The 20679-nt window shown below is 35.7% G+C and overlaps 1 protein-coding gene across 3 annotated transcripts in view; it reads right to left on the minus strand.

Annotated features, from left to right (window-relative positions):
• Nucleotides 1-538: 538 nt before the first annotated feature.
• Nucleotides 539-20679, minus strand: part of LOC309858152 (dual E2 ubiquitin-conjugating enzyme/E3 ubiquitin-protein ligase BIRC6-like) — an 85525-nt gene continuing 65384 nt past the window's right edge. The window contains exons 11-22 of one of the 3 annotated variants that reach the window (XM_082750845.1): nt 17674-17823; nt 14362-14587; nt 11394-11554; nt 10196-10285; nt 9582-9713; nt 7353-7531; nt 6177-6310; nt 5247-5408; nt 5018-5149; nt 4016-4113; nt 2439-2586; nt 539-1373 (exon numbers count right to left, since the gene is read on the minus strand). In XM_082750845.1, the coding sequence (XP_082606971.1) occupies nt 1220-1373; nt 2439-2586; nt 4016-4113; nt 5018-5149; nt 5247-5408; nt 6177-6310; nt 7353-7531; nt 9582-9713; nt 10196-10285; nt 11394-11554; nt 14362-14587; nt 17674-17823 (1766 nt within the window). In that variant the 3' untranslated portion in view covers nt 539-1219. Of the gene's footprint in view, nt 1374-2438; nt 2587-4015; nt 4114-5017; nt 5150-5246; nt 5409-6176; nt 6311-7352; nt 7532-9581; nt 9714-10195; nt 10328-11393; nt 11555-14361; nt 14588-17673; nt 17824-20679 lie in introns of all 3 variants that reach the window. The other 2 variants (XM_082750844.1, XM_082750846.1) reach the window with 2 other exon arrangements.

The following is a 20679-nucleotide window of genomic DNA, read 5'->3' on the forward strand; positions in this document are numbered from 1 at the left end:
ACTGAGCAGATAGCCCAATGTGGGGCTCGATCCCAGAACCCTGAGATCATGACCTGAACCAAAGGCAAAGGCTTATTAACGCACTGAGCAACTCAGGTGCCCCCATAATTTACTTTCAAGTAAAAGAAACTGAAGCGGTGCCTGCGTGGCTCAGTCGTTAAGTGTCCACTTTCAGCTCAGGTCATGATCCCAGGGTCCTGGGACTGAGCCCTGCATCAGGCTCCCTGCTCTGCTGGAAGCCTGTTGCTCCCTCTCCCTCTGCTTGTGTTCTCTCTCTGGTTGTCTCTCTCTCTCTGTCAAATAAATAAGAAAGAAAGAGAGAGAGAGAAAAGAAAAGAAAAGAAAAGAAAAGAAAAGAAAAGAAAAGAAAAGAAAAGAAAAGAAAAGAAAAGAAAAGAAAAGAAAAGAAAAGAAAAGAAAAGAGAAAAGGAAGGAAGGAAGGAAAGTAGGTGGGTGGGAGGGAGGGAAACAGAAAGGAAAAGAAGGGAGGGAGGGAGTGAGGGACAAACAAACCGAAATTAACTCCCCCAACTTACTTATATTTAATGTGATAATTATTTTATTATGTTTACCCAAAATCCTAACATTGTGGCTTATGGCAACACTTATAGTAAGTTCAGTAAGAAGGAAGATAATAATGGTCATTGTTTTCATTAACAAAGCTAGATAAACACCAAATCATAGCACCTGAAAAGGTTATACATTCAATCTTAAAAGCATATTCTTTAAGAAATGTAGACAAGAATACATGTAACACTGTACAGAGTTTAACCGAGTATACTAGAAGATACAGAAAATTTTTTCTTTCTCCATCTTTACTTATTATAATAAATACATACTCATTTTATTTTCTGAAATATGAAATAAAACATTCTTTGATTTTGTGGACATCAAAGGCACACCAAATAAAACGGAAAAGGCTACAATAAATAATCAAATGTTAATGTTTCTTAGGAACATTAAAGCTATACTGACATGCAATGAAACAGACAAAAAAAAAAAACAAACAAGCAAAAAACCAAGTTTGCAATCCTTCCAAAAATAACTTCATTTTTTTTTTTTGAGGGAGAAATTATGAAATAAAGGCAAACAGTTTCATGACTCACAGATGTTAAGGTTAAGTTCTGAAGAACTGTAGTTGTTAAAGACAGAACATAGTAACTACAATCTCTTAAGTCAATGGTAGCTTAAACCACATATATAAAATTCAGAAATTCCTTTAAGAAAAGATGTTACTACCTGAAAGGACATCTGACAAATCAATTTCATCTGACTGGACACCAATGCTGCTGTTGTATATATTTTTACAAGAAGAACCGCTCATCTCCAAATCAAAAAGGACTGGATCAAATGGTGAGCTATATAATCCATATCTGAAAAATAAAATAATGTCCTAACAATTTTCCTGTCAGCCGTCTAATTAACAAATTACCTATTTACTTAGTCTTGAAAGAAGTTTGACACAGGGCAAAAGGAAACACTAACCAGATTTACATCACTAAATTCAGTGAATTTCAGTTGTGTTCCCGCAGAAACCTATACTCTAAAAGATGTGGCCCAGAGACTCAACAAATGTGACTCTAATAAACTGGGAGGTAATGAACCAAGACTGCATCTTCAACTGCAGATTGAAGCAAGGGAAAGATAACGAAACACCCTTCCCTCAACTCCACCATTAATTACACAGACTCAGTAGAAAATACAGTACTAGGACTAGTAGTAGTAGAAAATACAGCTTTGAGTAAAATTTTTATCAAGATCAAGATTTCTCATCTTGGTGATCTTTTAGATCATGGTGATGTAAAAATCACCATGTTAAATAGAAGAACACTTCCAACACTGAAGATTAGGCAAGAACTCAAATCTAACCTTCAGCTATTTATTACATTATGTTAAAGTTTTAGAAAAATCAACCAGCAGATGAAGAATACTGGTTAAGACCAGTAAGTGATTTACATAACTCCAACCACAAAATTCAAACAATAGAGAAACAAATTATCTTTCTTTTTGCCTTTTAATTTTTTCTCACCATAGCACATACCCTCCCCAATGTCTCCCACCAGCCACCCCATCCCTCCACCCCACTCCCTTCCAGCAACCCTCAGAGTTTGTTTCCTGAGATTAAGAGTCTCTTATGGTTTGTCTCCCTCTCTGGTTTCATCTGAGAAACAAATTATCTTAACTGCTTCTTCTTAGCAAGAAATACCACTTTTAAGTACTTTAACATAATTAGCCCTCTGAATAACCATTTTCAGGATCTTCAAAACTGTTAAAAGGAATTATTTCAGAGAAAATAGAGGGAAAGAAAACTTTAGGCTAATATTTAGAAAAAGGAAATGCATAATTTATTTTTGCAAGCAAATACATAGAGAGTTCAGTGCAAAGCTGGTATCATAACCTGAAAGGCCCACTGTTAGTCATTACGTATATGAAAATACCTTGTCTGAAGTAAAGCTTCCAATGGTGTTAGTCTGTCCTGTAACTGTTTGGACACAGCAGTCAGCAGAGATGCACAAGATGTACTGCACCCAGCCAAATCTTCATCTTTAACATAATTTAGTAAGACAAAATACCAATAGACAGAACCTGAAAACAACAAAAACAAATCAATGTTTCTTTTTCTCATTGTTCTCTAAAAGAACTTCAGATTACATATTTATCAGTAAGTCCCCTTATAAAACAACTTATAAAGAATGGACCAATTCCTTAGAGGACACTAAGAGGACAGTGATAGAGAATTTGAAATATATATTTTTAAGGAGTATATAAGTCAACCTAGTCATTTAGGTTTTCAGTAACTTGATATGGCTCAGAGGGACATTTTAGAATAGGTGGAAAAGTATAGATGTGTCAGGTCTTCCAAGCCATCCTTCCTGAAATACTGCTTGGTTCATACTGAAATTTTCAAAAACAATGGATGGCTATGACGTACAAATAACACACTGGCAAGTGAGCATAGTTACGCTCTACTGCCAGTCAGATACAAACCAACACGGTTAAAAGACGACCATCATGATGTATTTTAAGACTTTAATAAAATAGGAGATCTCAAAGTACTAAGTACACCCCAGAATTTAAGCATCCTACCTCTAAAAATATTCTCAAAAAAACTATTTTAAATTCCAAGACTATTAGAGTAAGCAATTGGGTCCAAAATATTCTACTCTATATAACACAGAGTTAATAGCTCCACCCAATTTATGTCCAAGGTAAATATAAACAGATTCTTTATCCAAATTAAGATATTAAAATAACCACTTATCAACTAACTTTGAGTAGGCTCTTTTTCTACAATACCAAAAAGATCAAATCCTTGTGAAATATATAATCCTTGTTGAATAAAATTCATTATTTGTTAAACAAAAGACTGTAAGAAATGTCTACAGAAAGATAACAACAGTTAAGAAGGACAAATTAGTAGCTCTTTATAGTAACAACAAAACAGTATTAAGAATATTTTTAATTATTTTTAAAATAGTCATTACTTCATATATGTGCTATTTTAGGGGACTACTTTGTAAAGTGCTACTGGATAACTACATTCCTTCCTTTTATTTAATACCACATTCACTCTTGAATGCTATTTCTATAGTCTTCAGGTGCTGAAAAAACCTACTGGCCCCTTCTAGAGAGTTCTAGTTTGCCAAAGTGCCTACCAATCACACATAATACATGCATGGAGCATTCTACTTATGTCATCTCTCTGGCACTTGCTGGAATTTTAACAAATGTATGGTATCTGATCTATAGTCAGTCAGTGAACAAACAGCTCAATAATTTTAATGAAATATAGAAAATATATGAGTAAGAGGACTTGCTATTTACTTAACTCTCCCACTTTTTCCAAGCAGTACTACTGAACAGAATATCTGCCCATCTGATAAATCACAATTTATTAACTCCTTAGAAAAAAGGAGAATAACCAAGGAAAAAAATACTTACTAAATAATGCTGAATATATTGTGAGATATTTCCTATGACTACTGCTATTTGTGATTAAACTAATTTCACATACCACCAGTTGCTGCTGCGGGTAAAAATGACATATTATCAAGTAAGGCCTTCAACAGAACAGATCCAAATCCTGGTTGACATGGGTCACATTTGCCATTACTGAAAAAATTTAAAAAAAATATGTGAATATATCACTCAATATATAAAGTCAATCCTAAACATGGTGTAGTAGTAGCTAAGAAAACCCTTTAAAATGTATTCAAAGAGAGTACAAGAAAAATTTGCCCTAAAGCTCTACATACACACAGAAAGATAACAGAGACTGATTATACTAAGGATCTTTGTAACGGTTTTCTTAACCAAAAAAGGGCTAATAAGTACATATACTCAACACTAATTATCAGTTTTTTAAACATTTACTAGATGGTTTAAGTCTCAGGATCTAGAAAAAAGGTCTGCACGATATTACAAATAAATAAGCCTGGTAAGACTGTCATGTAAGAGGGAAGAAGGCCTTAGGACAAGAATCCAAAGACAAATAGGGAAGATAAAAATAAAACCGAAGGAAGGGCTCCCTTTATCAAACTCCCCATACTACTACTAATAGGCAAAGTAGCCTATTTAGACTACTTTCATTAAGGGGTGCCTGGATGGCTGTCAGTTAAGCATTCAACTCATGATTTCAGCTCAGTTAATGATATCAGGGTGGTGAGATCAAGCCCTTCATCAGGCTCTGCACTTAGCAGGGAGTCTGCTTTAGATTCTCTCTCTCCCTCTCCCTTTGTCCCTTCCCCCACTCATGGATGCTTCTCTCTAAATAAATATATTAATAAATAAAATCTTTTTAAAAATCTTAAAAAAAAAACTTATATAATATGACATTTTCTCCTAAAACCCTTAAATTCTTTCTTAGAATCTCAATACCCTTATCAACTTTTAAAAATCCTCTTGTTACAGATTCATTCAACAAGTAGCAAATTACACTACAGACACAGTCATCACCCGCCGAACTGCAAGTGCACCTTCAAACTGGACTTTCAACAACAACAAAAAAAACACCAACCTAATGCACAAGGCTAGAAATCGGGCACACTTATGGGCTATGCTTCGTCCTGCCTCAAAGAAGCAGACACGCACGATGTCAGAAAGACATTTTCGTGTTTTTGAAAGCAGGCTCTCGTTTCCCTCTTTGGAACTGCAAAACAATAGCAGACACTCAGACTCATCTTGAACTTCTACTTATAACATCCAGAGGACAATCATCTGTGGTAAGTAAAATCTTAATTATTAACCTTCCAGGTCCATTCGAATGTACTCCAGCTAACCAACAAAGGGTATCCAACACAAGGCTCTGGGCATGCTCTGTGATTTGGCCATCATCTGCTTTTCTACAAAGAGTGTTAAGAAGCTTCTCATGAAATTCTGAAAACTGTAACATAGCACATCGTTGCACTCTAAAAAAAGAAAATATAAATACATTAACAACCAAACTAGAACAGTTAGACTAAAGCTATTACAACCTGGTTGGTCATATGTTTTATTGTGAATCATGACTATCATAATTAAAAATATTATTTTTGAAAATTAAATATTACAATGGCATGTTAATCTCATAATCTTATGGTATTAAAAGATTTAAAAGAGCACATAAGCAATACTTGGTTTAGACAAAGTTTTAAAAGAAATTAAGTTCGCGGTGTCTAGGTGGCTCAGAGCTAGTTAACCGTCTGCCTTTGGCTCCGGCCATGATCCCAGGATCCTGGGATCAAGTCCTACAAGGGTCTCCCTGCTCAGCAGGGAGTCTACTTCTCCTTCTGCCTCTACCCCACCACCCCGCAATGTGCACTTTCCCTCTGATAAATAAAATCTTAAAAAAAAAAAAAAGAAAGAAATTAAGTTTAACAACATATTCTGACAAAGAGTGAATAAAACTTCAAATTATATTCCTTTCCTTGTTCTACAAATACCATTATTTAAATAAATACAATTTGTATGAATACAATATTCCTGGTACACTCCAAAGCACTGTACATATACCAGGGATAAACCAATCAAGTAGAAAGGTAATTCATACCTTCACTGAGATTACAAGTACTTTAAATAAAATGAAAAGCAAACAAAAATTTTCAAGACTTAAAAAATTTCATGCATGTGTATTTACTAGAATTCTTCCTTCATACATTTATGACTATAAGAATAGTAGGAGAAAGAAATGAGGTTACCTTTCTTTAGAAATTGAAGTTTTCTTAAATCTTCGAATGGTGACTGAGACCTCTTGCAGTAAGTCACAGCCCCGGAGGTTCTCAGATTTGCGGGCACCACCTGCATTTTCATTCTTAACATTAGATGATTTTTCCTAAACATATAAATCAAATAACTCAATGAACAAACAAATGAAACTAAAAAAGTATTTACTATTTAATGTTCTTTAAAAAGAAAATAACTAAATTATGACTATCAAAACATATATATCAAATTAAAATGACAGCTTTTACCCTCATATTCAGTAAATGACTAACTTCCCCCAGACTATAACGGGGGAAAAAACAAAGTCACTGTTTTAAAGGCAATAACCCAATAATTAAAGATTAGAAAGCCAAAGTCCTGAGACCAAGTCCCAGCCACAACACTTATAAGCAATATGAAATATGACCGTTCCCCAATCTCTAAGGTTCACTCACTTTCAGTATGAAAAATGGAGACAATAGTAGCACCTGCTCTGCCTACCTCAGAGTTATTTTGAGGATTAAATCAGATAAAGTACACAGAAGTCCTTGAAAAATTGGAAGACCTATACAAATATAAGATGATTGGTATTACTGATATTGCTATTGTTGCTTATAATGATGATAGAGAAATAAAAATCTCCAGAGTTCAGGAAAATCCAAGATCAGACAATTATGCAGAGACTGCATGGTACACAGCTACTTGTAGAAAATCAACCCTGGAATTAGAATTTATCTCTTTCTCTGCCTATTTGTGATCTCTCTCTCTGTCAAATAAATAGAATTTATCTCTAACATTATTCCCCAGCTTCCCTTCCTGCATTCTTCCAAATTAAAAAAAAAAAAAAAAAAAATGGTGGTGAGTTACCAGTAAAAGACACAGACATAGACTCTAAAACCTAAATAAATATCATGGCCTAAAATAATTATAAAGTGAAGTATCTGCTAACAATTACTCTCTCCTAAGCATAACTTTATAAACATTTGCTTGCAGTTAATGGGAAATACATTCTTAATTACACTTTTAAAATCACTGGAAAGAAAAATTATGAACAAAACCAAGTGTCTACTGAAAAATCAATGAAGGGTCATACTATTTCCAATTGCGTGTCAAATCTTATCCATAATGTTTGTAACAGCATTGTTGTGGTTCAAAATGACAAAGCTTCATACCTTGCCTGCTGCGACTTTTGCCAGGAGTGAAGCAAGTGAATAACCCTTGTTACTCTGGTGTTTTAGGGATGGAAGTCTTACTACAGGGCGTATGCCACCATTACAGATCTCATCTGTTCCTCTTTCATTCACTGCCTTGACGTGGATTAAAAAGGAACGATATTTTCCTCCTGCCATACCTGAGGAGCAGCACAGAATGGGAAAAATAACTTAATCACCAAAAGACCAAACAGTTTTTCATCTTCATAGAGCAAGTTAATTCCACAAGAAATTTTACGCTTGATTGGGATTTTCAAATTATACCGTTTGAGTATAATCACTGAATAACCTTCATATGTTGGCAGCAAAAGAACAAAAAGCAAAGGAGTTGTACAAACACCGTAAGACAGAAAATTCTGACTAATAGTTACAAACATTTGGCATATTTTCCCCCAATGAAATTATTCATTTTAATAACAGATATTTTGTGAACTACAGAAAAACAGACACAAAAAAACTATCTCTAAGGCACTATCTGTAGCTAATAATGGTACCATCATGTGAATCCATCTAGTTTTTTTATGCATGCACACATATATTCGCACACACGCGTACGTAAGCACTGTGATATTAACAGATGACAAAGCACAGGCTATGGAGTCACTACCTGGATTTGAATAAGGGATCTGCCATTTATCAGCATGTGATAAATCAATCTCCTGTGGTTTGGTTCTTTCAAATGTAAAATGGGAGTAATAACAGAAACTACCTCAAAGACAACTAACACACAAGTGTGCCTGACTCAAAGACAGCACTCAATAAATATTGGTTATTACCACCAGAACATTTTGTTTTCTTTTAACTAAAATAAGATCATACCACACAATCCATAAGTAAAATATACTATAAAAATACCCTCAAATTAACACACTTACCAGTAAACCATCAGCCTATTGGTACCTTGCAGGTATTAAATCTTTCTTTAATTCTAAACACTACCTTTGTTGTTGCCCAGTGACTGGCCAGCCTACTGTGCTAGCATTGCACTGTTATACTCTCCTTATTGCTGTATTATTTTTCTATGCTCTACTACCTGACAAGACCCTCTCTCTCTGCTTTCTTTTTCCAAACTTGTTTGATCCATATCATCCTTTTTCTCTAAAAATTTAGCCATCATTTTCTCCGGTTCCAAAGATTTTTGAAGAATTTGGTAAGAAAAAAAAATCATTCTTGGTAAATGCTAGAAAATTTAATACGTTTAAACTGAGTCTTTGGAAATGCATGCCCTTTATTTGCACCCTCCATTTTGTCAAAACCAAGATCATTATTTTCATATACAAATTTAAGTTTCACATTCTCATTCAACAAAAGTAACTTATACTTTCAGCAATATGAGAAATTGTATTTATCTTGCTGACTTCTATACCCCAGTAAGCAGCATAACATACTAAAGGATCTCATAAACTTAATAAATGAATGAGGTGTAGTCAAGAGAACACAATAAAACTTGTACATGTGTCTGCAACTAAAGGTAAATACGTAAATGTGGACATAATATGAAGGGAATATATACAAATTAAAATAATTGTTATAAGGGTGGTCAGGTATTTTCCTGGTTTGAGGAAGAACTGCACATCCGACCCACCTCCAAAATAACTTCCATAATGGAACTAGGTGTTTCATTTGTTGGGCTTTTTAAATTTACCCTGGGATACAAAAGCTGATATATAAAAGTCCTACTACTGTGACAGCAATCCTCTACATAATAACCTATTATTTTTATACACTAATTATAATGTGTTTATGTTAGACACTCTAATAATTACATTTGATATTATGAAAACTCTTCTATAAAAACCCTCTTAAGAGAAAATATTCTAACAATATACAACTAAAGACACAGGACTCTAAGTTGATGGGAAAGCCAACCAACCATGCCAGAACATGTCAGCTGGTTCAAAAAAGCTCTGTGATTTCACATTAAGTTATTATATATTCACTTTTTTTATTGCCTTCTCAAAAAAGCCCTGAGACCTCCAAAACACAGCAAGTAGTATGAGAAGTTTCACATAAAAAATACGGTCACTTCTGAGAGGAAATGAACTCAGCTACCAGGACACTGATGGAACTGTTCATGCAAGTCCCAAACAAAATAAAATCTTACTTTTCTGAGATCAGTTTGAAACCAAAAAATCTATTTTTCTAATTGTGGTATTATTTACTCTGCTTTTATAAAATACGTTACTTTACCTTTAACAAGTTTGGGGCTTGTTAATGTCAACATCCCAGCATGCCCTGACAGATCAAGGCCACTAGCAAGCCATACTGGTCCACACAGAATGTCTTCTTTATGATCTTCTAAAAATGGACATAATCTAAGACCTAAAAAGAAAAAAATACATATTTTCTTTTAAATTAGTTTATAATTTAAAAATATGAAACAAGCAAATATCCATCCCATACAACCACACAAAATACCATACTTAGAATGTGTTCAAATAAGAATTCACTATCATACTAAGAACTATAATCAAAGATCTGATATATTTTCAAATATCTGATATATGTTGCTTTCCATTCCCATATTATTTACATTCACCTTGATCATCAAAAAATATAAAACCATGACATGATTTTAAATCCCAAGATATTAAAAAAAAAGAATGCGAGTATTAGCGCAGCTGTGTTCAGAAAGATGAGCTGAAAGTTAAAGCATATTGCCAAAGCAGAATTATAGGTTATTTTTTAATTGTGTTTTTAAAACCAAGTTTTTGCAAGCCATAAGGAAATCTCTGCCCAACATGATGCATTTGGATCACTACTCCTTTTACTGTCATGGACAACAGCTCTATAATTTAACTCACACTGTGATTCCTCTACATCCATGTGCTGCATTTCTTCATTCAAATCAACCAGGGACGGTTTCCCATTTTGTTCCACTTCAATGTTAAGAGCTGGAGACAAAGGAAAGGTGATCTGCCTATCTACTGCTGTTTCTAGAGGATAAAAATATTAGTAAACTTAATTTTGCTTAATATCAATAATTTATGTGCCTGAAATTCTAAAATTTTCTGTTAAATTGGGAACTACTGTGATTTTTATCACAGATGCTACAAAATGGTTGTCAGAAGAAGAAAAAAAAATTAGATTCCTTTAATCATTTCATACACTCCTCTCTCTTTAAATGGTACTAAATATTCACCTGAGAAATAATTTGCTGGCAACTAAACTAGAAGTTCTTACCCTAGACTGCAGAGTATAAGCACCTGCAAAATTTTTAAAATACCAATGTCTAAGCCCTAGGCCCAATTAAATCAGAATCTGCCATGACTCAAAAGAATGGACCACACACACAAACACACACATATACACAAACACATGTAACTGTATTGTGAAAACAAGAAATTTTTCAGGTTTCACTGTTTCTATTCCCTGATATAAAGCAGCCATTTTACTCTGAAGTTATCCCCAGCCTTTTAAATTAAGCTCTTAAGGAGAAAACACTGATGAGTATGTCTAGTTTGCAACATACTAAAGGTATACAATCTATTTAAATAACTCAGTATTATCAAATTCTGAACTTGTAAGAAAAGTAAATAAAGTTGGGTGTATTTCTGGGTGTGTTTCTGTACTACATGAAAGGCTGGGTTTTACCAATGATCTTAAAAGAATATGTGACTTCCATTAACAAAGTTCTTTTCCCAGTCAAGTCTCTGCTTAGGAGAACTTCTTAGGAAGAAAATGTGTATGTCCAGGAATGATGACAGTGAAACTAATTCAAAAGAGAACCAACTGAATTTCCTAAATAGCAAAATTAAATTACTCCAGTTTATGCAATTCTATATAATACTGAGCTACTAAAACCTCTAAAATACTCTAGAATTAACTCTTCTAAGTAAAACTACCAAAAGTAGAGCAAAGAAGTTTAAGGGTGGAGGAGAAAGTGGAGAGGAGGGGGGAGGCAAGGGAGGGACATGAAACCTAGACAGTCAAGTTGGAAAATTAGTTTTTTCAAGATATCAACTGCAAAATCTTCAAATATAAATTTTGATTCATTCTTACCATTGACTTTCCCTAAGCCCGGAGCTTTATTTTTCAGCAGTGTCACTTGAATCTGTGGAATATTGGTGATGTTTGAGTTCAAAACAAATTTGAAGTCCACATGTCCAACCATACAAGCTTTAGGTAGAACCAGTTCAAATACATGCTCATCCCAGCTGTTGCTGTCAAATAAGGGGGAAAATGCTAAATACAGCAAAAGTCTTTCTTTGGCCAAAACCATATTATCCTTAATAACACTTTTCATACTCTGATTTGTAGCCTCCTACAAAATTCAATGCTTCTCAATGGGATCAGCTTCCAAAAGAGAGGTTAAACTTAGGGAAATAACTGATCTTACCTTAGAAATCTATCTCGGGAACTCAACGTTCCAATAAATGCTGTGCCTGATATTAGGGACTATTAGAGTGATTATCTGCAGATTCCTGAGCCCTAGCCCAAATCTATGAGTGGGATCCTAGGAATCTGCATTTTAAAGTAAGAACTTCTATTTCTTAAACATGTCTATTCTGATTTTAAATTCTATATAAAGGTAGAAAAATAAAAATCTCCAAACCATACTCCACTAATTTCCAGACTCATTCAAATGTCTACCAGACAGGGTGCCTGGGTGGTCAGTCGCTGGGCATCTGCCTTCAGCTCGGGTGGTGATCCCAGGGTTCTGGGATCCAGCCCTGCATCAGACTCCCTGCTCAGTGGGAAGCTTGCTTTCCCTCTCCGACTCCCCCTGCTTGTTTTCCTGGTCTCGCCATCTCTATCAAATGAATACATAAAATCTCTTTAAAACATATCTACCAGGGCACCTGGGTGGCTCAGTGGGTTGGAGCCTCTGCCTGCAGATCAGGTCATGATCCCAGGGTCCTGGGATCAGCCCAGCATTGGGCTCCCTCCTCAACAGGGAGCCTGCTTTCCTTCCTCTCTCTCTTCTTGTGATCTCTCTGTCAAATAAATACATAAAATCTTAAAAAAAAAAAAAACATATCTACCAGAGGGGCACCCGGGTGGCTCAGTGGGTTAAAGCCTCTGCCTTTGGTTCGGGTCGTGATCCCAGGGTCCTGGGACTAAGCCCCACGTTGGGTTCTCTGCTCAGTGGGGAGCCTGATTCCCTCTCTCTCTCTCTGCCTGCTTGTGATCTCCGCCAAATGAATAAATAAAATCTTAAAAAAAAAAAAAGTCTACCAGAAATCTCCAATTTATCATAAGCCAAACTTAATTGCCCACTCCCATCTCAGTAAACAGACACTCTTATTTTTTTCAGTCAGCTCAATCCAAAACCTTAGTCATCCTTGACTCTTCTCATGCCAGATGTTCAATACATCAGCATATACTATTCTTTCTTCTCCAAATTACATCCAAAATCTGACCACTCTTTTCACTACCTCCAACAACTGACAGCACAGTCCAAACTATCATCAATAAACTGTAATAGTATCCAAACTAGAACCCTCACTTCTATCACTGTCCTCCAACACACACAACCACTCATCATCTATTGTCATCACAGTAGTCCTACCGTAGCCTTCTAATATATAAAATTATTCCTGTATCCAAAACCCTTTAATATTTTCCTAATCTTATACCACATAAAAATCTCACTATGGCCTATAAAGACACTTGTCTTCTGGTGACCAGCTACCTCTTTTGACCTGGCCTCCTCCCACTCTCCCCTAGCCTTACCCACTCCGGCAACACTGGTTTTCTTGCTCTCGCCAGAAATCATACAACATCCTCCTCAGGATCTTTGTACTTATTATTATCTCCGAATTAATGTCTTCATGGAGGTCTTCTTGGCCCTTTCAGAGAAAGTACCATACTGGGGCATCTGGGTGGCTCAGTCGGTTAAGCATCTGCTTTTGGCTCAGGTGTGATCCCCAGGTCTTAGGATAGAGCCCCGTGTCGGGCTCCTTGCTCAGCAGGGAGTCTGCTTCTCCCTCTGCCCCTACCCATGCTCATGCTTGCTCTCTCTTTCTCTCTCTCTCAAATAAATAAATAAAATCTTAGAAGTATCATACACATTTTCTCTCTGTCTCACCCTTGCACACAGGTACATACCCAGCAACTACTCTGACACCATATTGTTTTATCATATTTTATAACTTTTATGACTACATGGCATATTGGCTTACTGTCTATCCCCAAAATATTGTAAATTCCAGTGACAGCTATATTACTAGTGCCTTCAGGCGCCTCCACAAAATCACTATTTAAATATCTGTAAAGGGGTGCCTGGTTGGCTCAGTTAAGTGTCTGCCTTCAACTCAGATCACGATTCCAGGGTCCTGGAGTTGAAACCCACATTTGGCTCCCTGCTCAGTGTGGAGCCTGCTTCTCTCTCTGCTTATGCTTTCTCTCTATCAAATAAATAAAACCTTTAAAAAAAAAACAAAAAACAAACAACTAGGAACGCCTGGGTGGCTCAGCAGTTAAGCGTCTACTTTCGGCTCAGGTCATGATTTCAGGGTTCTGGGATCGAGTCCCACATTGGGCTCCTCCCTCAGGAGGTCACCTGCTCCTCCCTCTTTCTGCCGATCCCCCTTCCTGTACTCTCGCTCTCTATCAAATAAATAAAATCTTAAAAAACAACAACAACAAAATAGGGGGGTGTGATAATTAGGGGATGGACATTAAGGAGGGCATGTGATGTGATAAGCACTGCTATCATAGAAGACTGAGGAATCACTGAACTCGACCAATGAAATTAATAACACTCTATGTTAATTCAATTTAAATTTTTTAAATAAACGTCTTTTAAATGAACCTGTGGGCTGAATGCCCAAACTAACTGCAATGGCAGGTTATTCTATTTTATCCTATAACTAAGAATACAGAAATCTCCAAAATTGAGGTGACAAAGGACCAGTTATTAATATGCAAAGTTAAGAGAAACAATACTATATCTAAGAATTCTACATTGTTTCTAACAAATACATAACATGGACTTAAAATCAAATACCTTAGAAGAATATCTTACCCGTCAGTCTGTAGTTTCCAAGTTCTAGTATGCTGAGCAGCATCTCCATGGTGTTGCTGATGCAAGTGTTGAGGATGCCTCCTTTGCTGCTGTTCTTGTTGAACTTCTACCCAGCATGGAGGAACAGTAGCTGAAAACCGTGGAGTTAAAGTCTCAAAGCGTGTTAGCTCCACTAGAGATGTCAAGATGTCAAGGGTAAATGGCTGGTCCACCAATAAATCAACTCCTTAACAACAGTGAATACAGAATTTGAAACAGGTTTTAAAAATTAGTTTTAATTCACGTTTTCTGTCTAGTCAATTATAATACTTGCCAAATATCATGAGTTATTAATATGAGCTCAGATATCCATATACAAATAAAGTAATTAGCACTAGCTACATAATGGGCATAATAAAAAGCCATCTTAAATATTTTAAATTATAGAGAGGGTACTCCTTACTGGAGAAACCCAAACTCAACTTGTTAGAAGAGCTCTGGCTGGGCTCTAACCAGCCCTAAGTTAATAAGAGAAATGAAAGTAGTGGTGAAATGCAATCCAAATCTGTATCAAATCAGTAAGTAACTTTTAGACTTCATCATTTACAAAACAAAATACTAAACATTATTAAGTATATAGCACCTGCCCTTTTTACTTTATATAAAAAAATTTTTCAAAGTCAAAGCTATACTGGGACGCCTGGGTGGCGGTTTAGCCGCTGCCTTTGGCTCAGGTCATGATCCCAGCATTTTGGGATCGAGTCCCGCATCGGGCTCCTTGCTTGGCAGAGAGCCTGCTTCTCTCTTCGCCTCTGCCTGCCACTCTGCCGGCCTGTGCACGCGCTCTTGCTCTCTCTCTCTCTCTCTCTGACAAATAAATGAATAAATAAAATCTTTTAAAGTCAAAGCTATACTGATGGCAGATAAATACATACAGAACCAAAAGCTTCACCAGTACTTTTTCTTACTTTTGTGATAGTTAAGAATATTTTGTAGGCATACCAATATTAAAAGAATAACAATCTACTTCAGTGATTAGTTTTCTCTTAAAATGTGCTCACATCTATGAAATTTCTAACATTAGAAAAAGGCTGTTGTCCTTGTTCAAATAACAAAAATTATAACAAAAATTAGTTTTTTAGAAGGATTAAAATATGAAATCTGATAGGTTAAGAATATTTTCAAAGAAAATTTATACTAAGTTATATCAAATTAAAAGTATATTTCAAATCACATTCCTATTCTCAAAGCTTAGAGCTTTTTAAATCAGACTGAAACTGTTAAATATTGTTTGTAAACATGAATTGTATGTCAATATCCCTTCTTTATATTATTTACTTCCTTACAATCTAATTCATCTTTTCTCAATAGTATTTATGGACTATATCTGAAAATTCTTGGGGCTCCTGGGTGGCTCAGTCAGTTAGCTTCTGCCTTTGGCTCAGGTTGTGATCAAGGGGTCTTGGGATCGAGCCCAACGTCAGGCTCCCCATTTGGCAGGGAATAGGCTTCTCTCTCTCCCTGTGCTCCTCCCCTTGCTCATGTTCCCTCTGTCTCTCTCTCAAATAAATAAATTTTTAAAATCTTAACAAATAAATTTCTTTTCCATTATAACAGCAACCTATAAAATAAGAAACATCCAGTATATTAGCTTTTAAAACCAAACTATATAGTTAATCAAGACAATCAAGTCTCAACTTATTGTAGCATGAGACATGAGTCAGTTTATCTCCACCAGGGGGACAATCTTGCCTTCCAAGGGCTACCTGGAAGGAGGTAATTGTCTGTGCTACTGTAGTCTACTAGACAGAAGCCAGAGATGCGGCTAATACAGCCCAGGACAGTCTGCCCACAACACAGAATTATCAAGCCCAAAACAGCAATAATGGTGCTGACGCTGAAAACTCCTGGCATGTAAGACAGCACAGATTATACTGACAGTCACTCAAGTTAGCATGTATTATACTAGTAATCATTAAAAAGGTTTGCCTCTGGTGCAAAGAAAAATGATCAAATACCCACATATGAAGTGTCCATAAAAATCAAATACCAGCTTTACATATTATTTCTATTTGGAACACATCTGAGTTCAAACACACTTTGCATTACAGATTTATTAACCCTTTTTTTTTTTTTAAGATTTTATTTATTTATCTAACACAGAGACAGAGATCACAAGAAGGCAGAGAGGCAGCCAGAGAAAGAGGAAGGGAAGCAGGCTCCCCACGAGGACCCTGGGACCATGACCTCAGCCGAAGGCAAAGGCTTTAACCCACTGAGCCACCCAGGTGCCTCTGGATTTATTAACCTTTTAATTGCTAGATTTAGGTAACAAAATGAATTAAGGACTAACTAAAACATAAGAGCACTGTGGAAGCACAAAAGGACTACAGTCATAAAGCGTAGGGAAAGAGAGCTGAGGGTAACATGCAAAGAGCATGAGATGGGATTGCACACTCAAGAAATCATGCAAAGTTTATTGTAACACACATTGAAAAGAAAACTAGAGTTATTTCATAAAAGTCCAAGATTTAGGAGGAGTAATATGTTAATGATTACTTCTTCTGAAAAAGTAGTTATGGAGGGCACTACAGAAACACAGAGAAGAGGAAAAAACAACATACAAAAACAAACCTAACTAACGATGCACAATGGGGCAATGAGTATCTGAATATATTACCCCAGGGAGAGAATATTTTTCCAGCTTTTCAAATCCAGTAGTAGTATTAGTAGTAACAGTCACTGCACTGACCTTATATTTATTTAGTCAATTACCCTCTTTTTCTTTTTTTAAAATATTCTATTCATTTATTTGACAGAGAGACAGGGAGAGAATGAACAAAGGCGGGGGATACTGAGAGAGGGAGAAGCAGGCCTCCCACAGAGCACGGAACCCAATGCAGAGCTCGATCCCAGGACCCCGGAACCACGACCTGACCGGAAAGCAAATGGCCAACAACTGAGCCACCCAGGCGCCCCTCAGTTACCCTATTTCATGTTTTTTCTCTAACTAGACTAAAAACCCATTAATGGCCAAAATAATGTTTCACCTCTCAGGTAACATCACCAATACTGGCCAACCTACCACAGGTCAAAAAAACATTTTTTATTTTAACTGTTCACAACAATTTGCGACTACTGAAAAAAAATGATAAATAATAAATAAAAACAAGCCTAGCGACAGAATGGCAACAAAGAAATGATCTCCCTCAACAAAGTAACCAAGAGTTGATTGTAAAAACTGAAAGAATGTTTTAAGAAAGACTCAGAAAGCTTTAAATATCACAAGAATTTCCATTTTTAAGATTTCATTTAAAAAACTTAGTATCATACCTGAAATGCCAGGACTTGAAGGATTTGATAAAGGTTTGGAACCTTCTGAAGATGGTTCTATTCCTTTAGAAAGAGATCCATCCACTAGTATATCAGCTTCATCAATATCATCACAAGTTCCTCCAATTTGGAGAAAATGAAGCTCACCACCTATGGTGTAGTAAAATTTTATCAACATAGGTACACGGCATATGGATAAACATAGAAACACATACTACTTAAGTTAAGAAACTTATTTATTTTAATATCACTCAACAGGCAGATAAACAGTGCTGCCAAAGTGACATTATCTTCCAGAATTAAGAAATTAAATTGACAATGTATTACAAACTGAAAATTAAATTTAAAAAATGGCAAATACAGAAACATATGTGAAAACAGTTATTGACCTAGTACTAACTATGTGTAAGACACTATTTTAAATGCTTAAATTAATTCATTTAGTCTTCACAAAAACCTCTGAGGTAAGGACTATCATTGTGGCCACTTTACAGATGAGGAAACTGATGCACTAGCTAAATATCTCAGCAGTAACAAAAATGAACACAGATTCTTAATTTTATGACGCATTCACAATTAAACTGAAATTCTGTTTTTTTTTTTAATTTCTCACAGAAAAAAATGAAAGCAAAGTTAGCAAATATTTAAGATAAAAATCAATCGATAAAAGAATATTCTAAAAAAGTATTTGGAGATTCACAATATGACAGAATAAGGAAGATGACAACTCCTCTTCCTGAAAAGCAACTATAAAGCCAGACAGAATGGTCATTCAACCAGGGTGGGGCAAGCAATGAAAACCAGCTACTGCCAGAGGGGGCCCAACAGATTTGGACAGCCATCAGCTGAAAGGGCTCAGAGGCAACAAAAATGAAGTGCATCCTAAAGACATGACCCTGACCTTAATACAAAATTAAAAGAAGTGAAAGAAACATAAGGGTTTGGTAAACTCTCCACATAATCCACAATGATCAGAAGTTGTGCATATGTATTACAAAACCAGATGGGGCCCAAGCCATCCACACATTCCCAGTCAACTAAGCCTCATGCATATGCAGAAGAGTTCTAAGAGGGCATGACAGAAAATAAAAATAAAGCAAATAAAAGCCAGGACACACCTGAATACAGCCTTTCTGGTGAAGTTACTTGGGCATAATCACTTATCAAAATCTTTGGCTGAATATTAAGCTAAGTGGACACAGAGGCAACAAATAAGAAACAAGTTTAAAAATTAAAACCTCCCGGAGGGGGGTGTGTGTGACTGGAGACATCAGTGACTGTACACTGCAAAATAAACAGATTTCACAGATATAGTTCTAAGGGGTTACCAAACAAAGCAACAACAATCTCCAAAGAGGGGAAATCAGAATTCAGAATTCTGCAATATTATTTAAAATGTCCAGTATTAAATTAAAAAATTATAAGACATCTGAAGAAAGACTGACCCATGCTTAAGGAAAACAAAATCACTGAGCAGTATCTCTGAGTTCCCAGGATTTAGGTTTGGCAGACAAGAACTTCAAAGAAGTTACTGTATTTTTATAGAATAAAAGGAAATCAGGTATGGAGAATTAAAAGAACAAATGGTGGAAATGACTCAACAAGTAAAGAATCTCAACCAAAAACCAAATTATTTTAAAGAACAAAGGGAAATTCTGGAGTTGAAACATAAAATAGCTAAAAGGAAAGTTCATTATATAGGTTCAAAGTAGATTTGAGACGGCAGTAGAAGGAATCAGTAAAATAAAAATAGAGCATAAGAAATTAACCAATCTAAAGAAAAGATAAAGATCTTTTAAAATGAAAAGCATCTCAGAAACCTATGGAACAGATCAAGTATAACAACATACATGTAATGGGAATTCCAGAAAGAGAGAGCAGAAAAAGCAAAGGGAAAAAACTGATGAAATAATGGACAAGAACTTTCCCAATCTGAAGAAAAACATTACACCGCAAATCCAATCAATTCAATAAAACTCAAGTAGGATATATACAATAAGATTCATAGGTACATATGCTATTTGAAAGTTAGTAAGAAAATCTCAAATGCAACAAGTTAAAAATGACTCATCAGATCTAATAACCATGATATATATTAAGAGCGGACTTACCAGAAACAACGAGGCCAAAGGAAACTGAATGAGATGTGAAGAAATAGTCAACTAATAATTCTATACACAGTATTATTCTTCAAAAATGAAAGTGAAATAGAGATGTTTCAGGATAAACAGCATCTTTTACTAGGAGATCTGCCTTGTAATAAGTACTAAAGAAAGGCCTTCAAGATGAAAGAAAGCACTACCAAATTCTCTCTCTCTCTCTCTCTCTCTCTCTCTCACACACACACACACACACACACACAATACCAGAAATGAGTACTTAGGTGATGGAATGAGTAAAGTAGATGGACATAATATATATATATTTATCTCATTTCTTTGTAAACTTTTTTAAAAGACAAAGATTGTATAAAACAACTCTTTTTGGTTGGGTTTATAACTTATCTAAATGCAACATCTAAGACAATGGTAGCACAAAGGACCAGGAGAAAAAATATTAGAGCAACGTATATTTTACTAGTAAATTAGTATCATTCTAAAGTAATCTGTGACAGATTAAATCACTAAGAACATAACTCCAAAAAAAATATTAAATATATATATATATATATATATATATATATATATCTACCAACAAAGGCTCCAGTAATGTGACACCAAATGGCGGAGTAGGAAGTTCTAGGTAGGAAGCTCTAGAGGTTAGCTACTGAACTAGAAAGTGACTGATAATCAACTATTTCAGAACTCTGGAACCTAACAAGAAACAGTAACCAGAGGATGCTTGATAAAGGGAAAGGCTACTGATATTTCATGAAAGTGGCCTGTAGGAAGCAGCTGCCATCCCCCATTCCTCAGCCCTGAGCCAGCTGTGGGGAAAGTGGCCCGTATTTCTGGAGCTGCTGGCTGGTGGCACAGTGGCTGGAAGGGACCTTATTTCCTTGTTTCA

This window comes from Mustela nivalis (genome assembly GCF_964662115.1).
Source record: "Mustela nivalis genome assembly, contig: HAP1_SCAFFOLD_1943, whole genome shotgun sequence".
Classification (NCBI taxonomy): Eukaryota; Metazoa; Chordata; class Mammalia; order Carnivora; family Mustelidae; genus Mustela; species Mustela nivalis.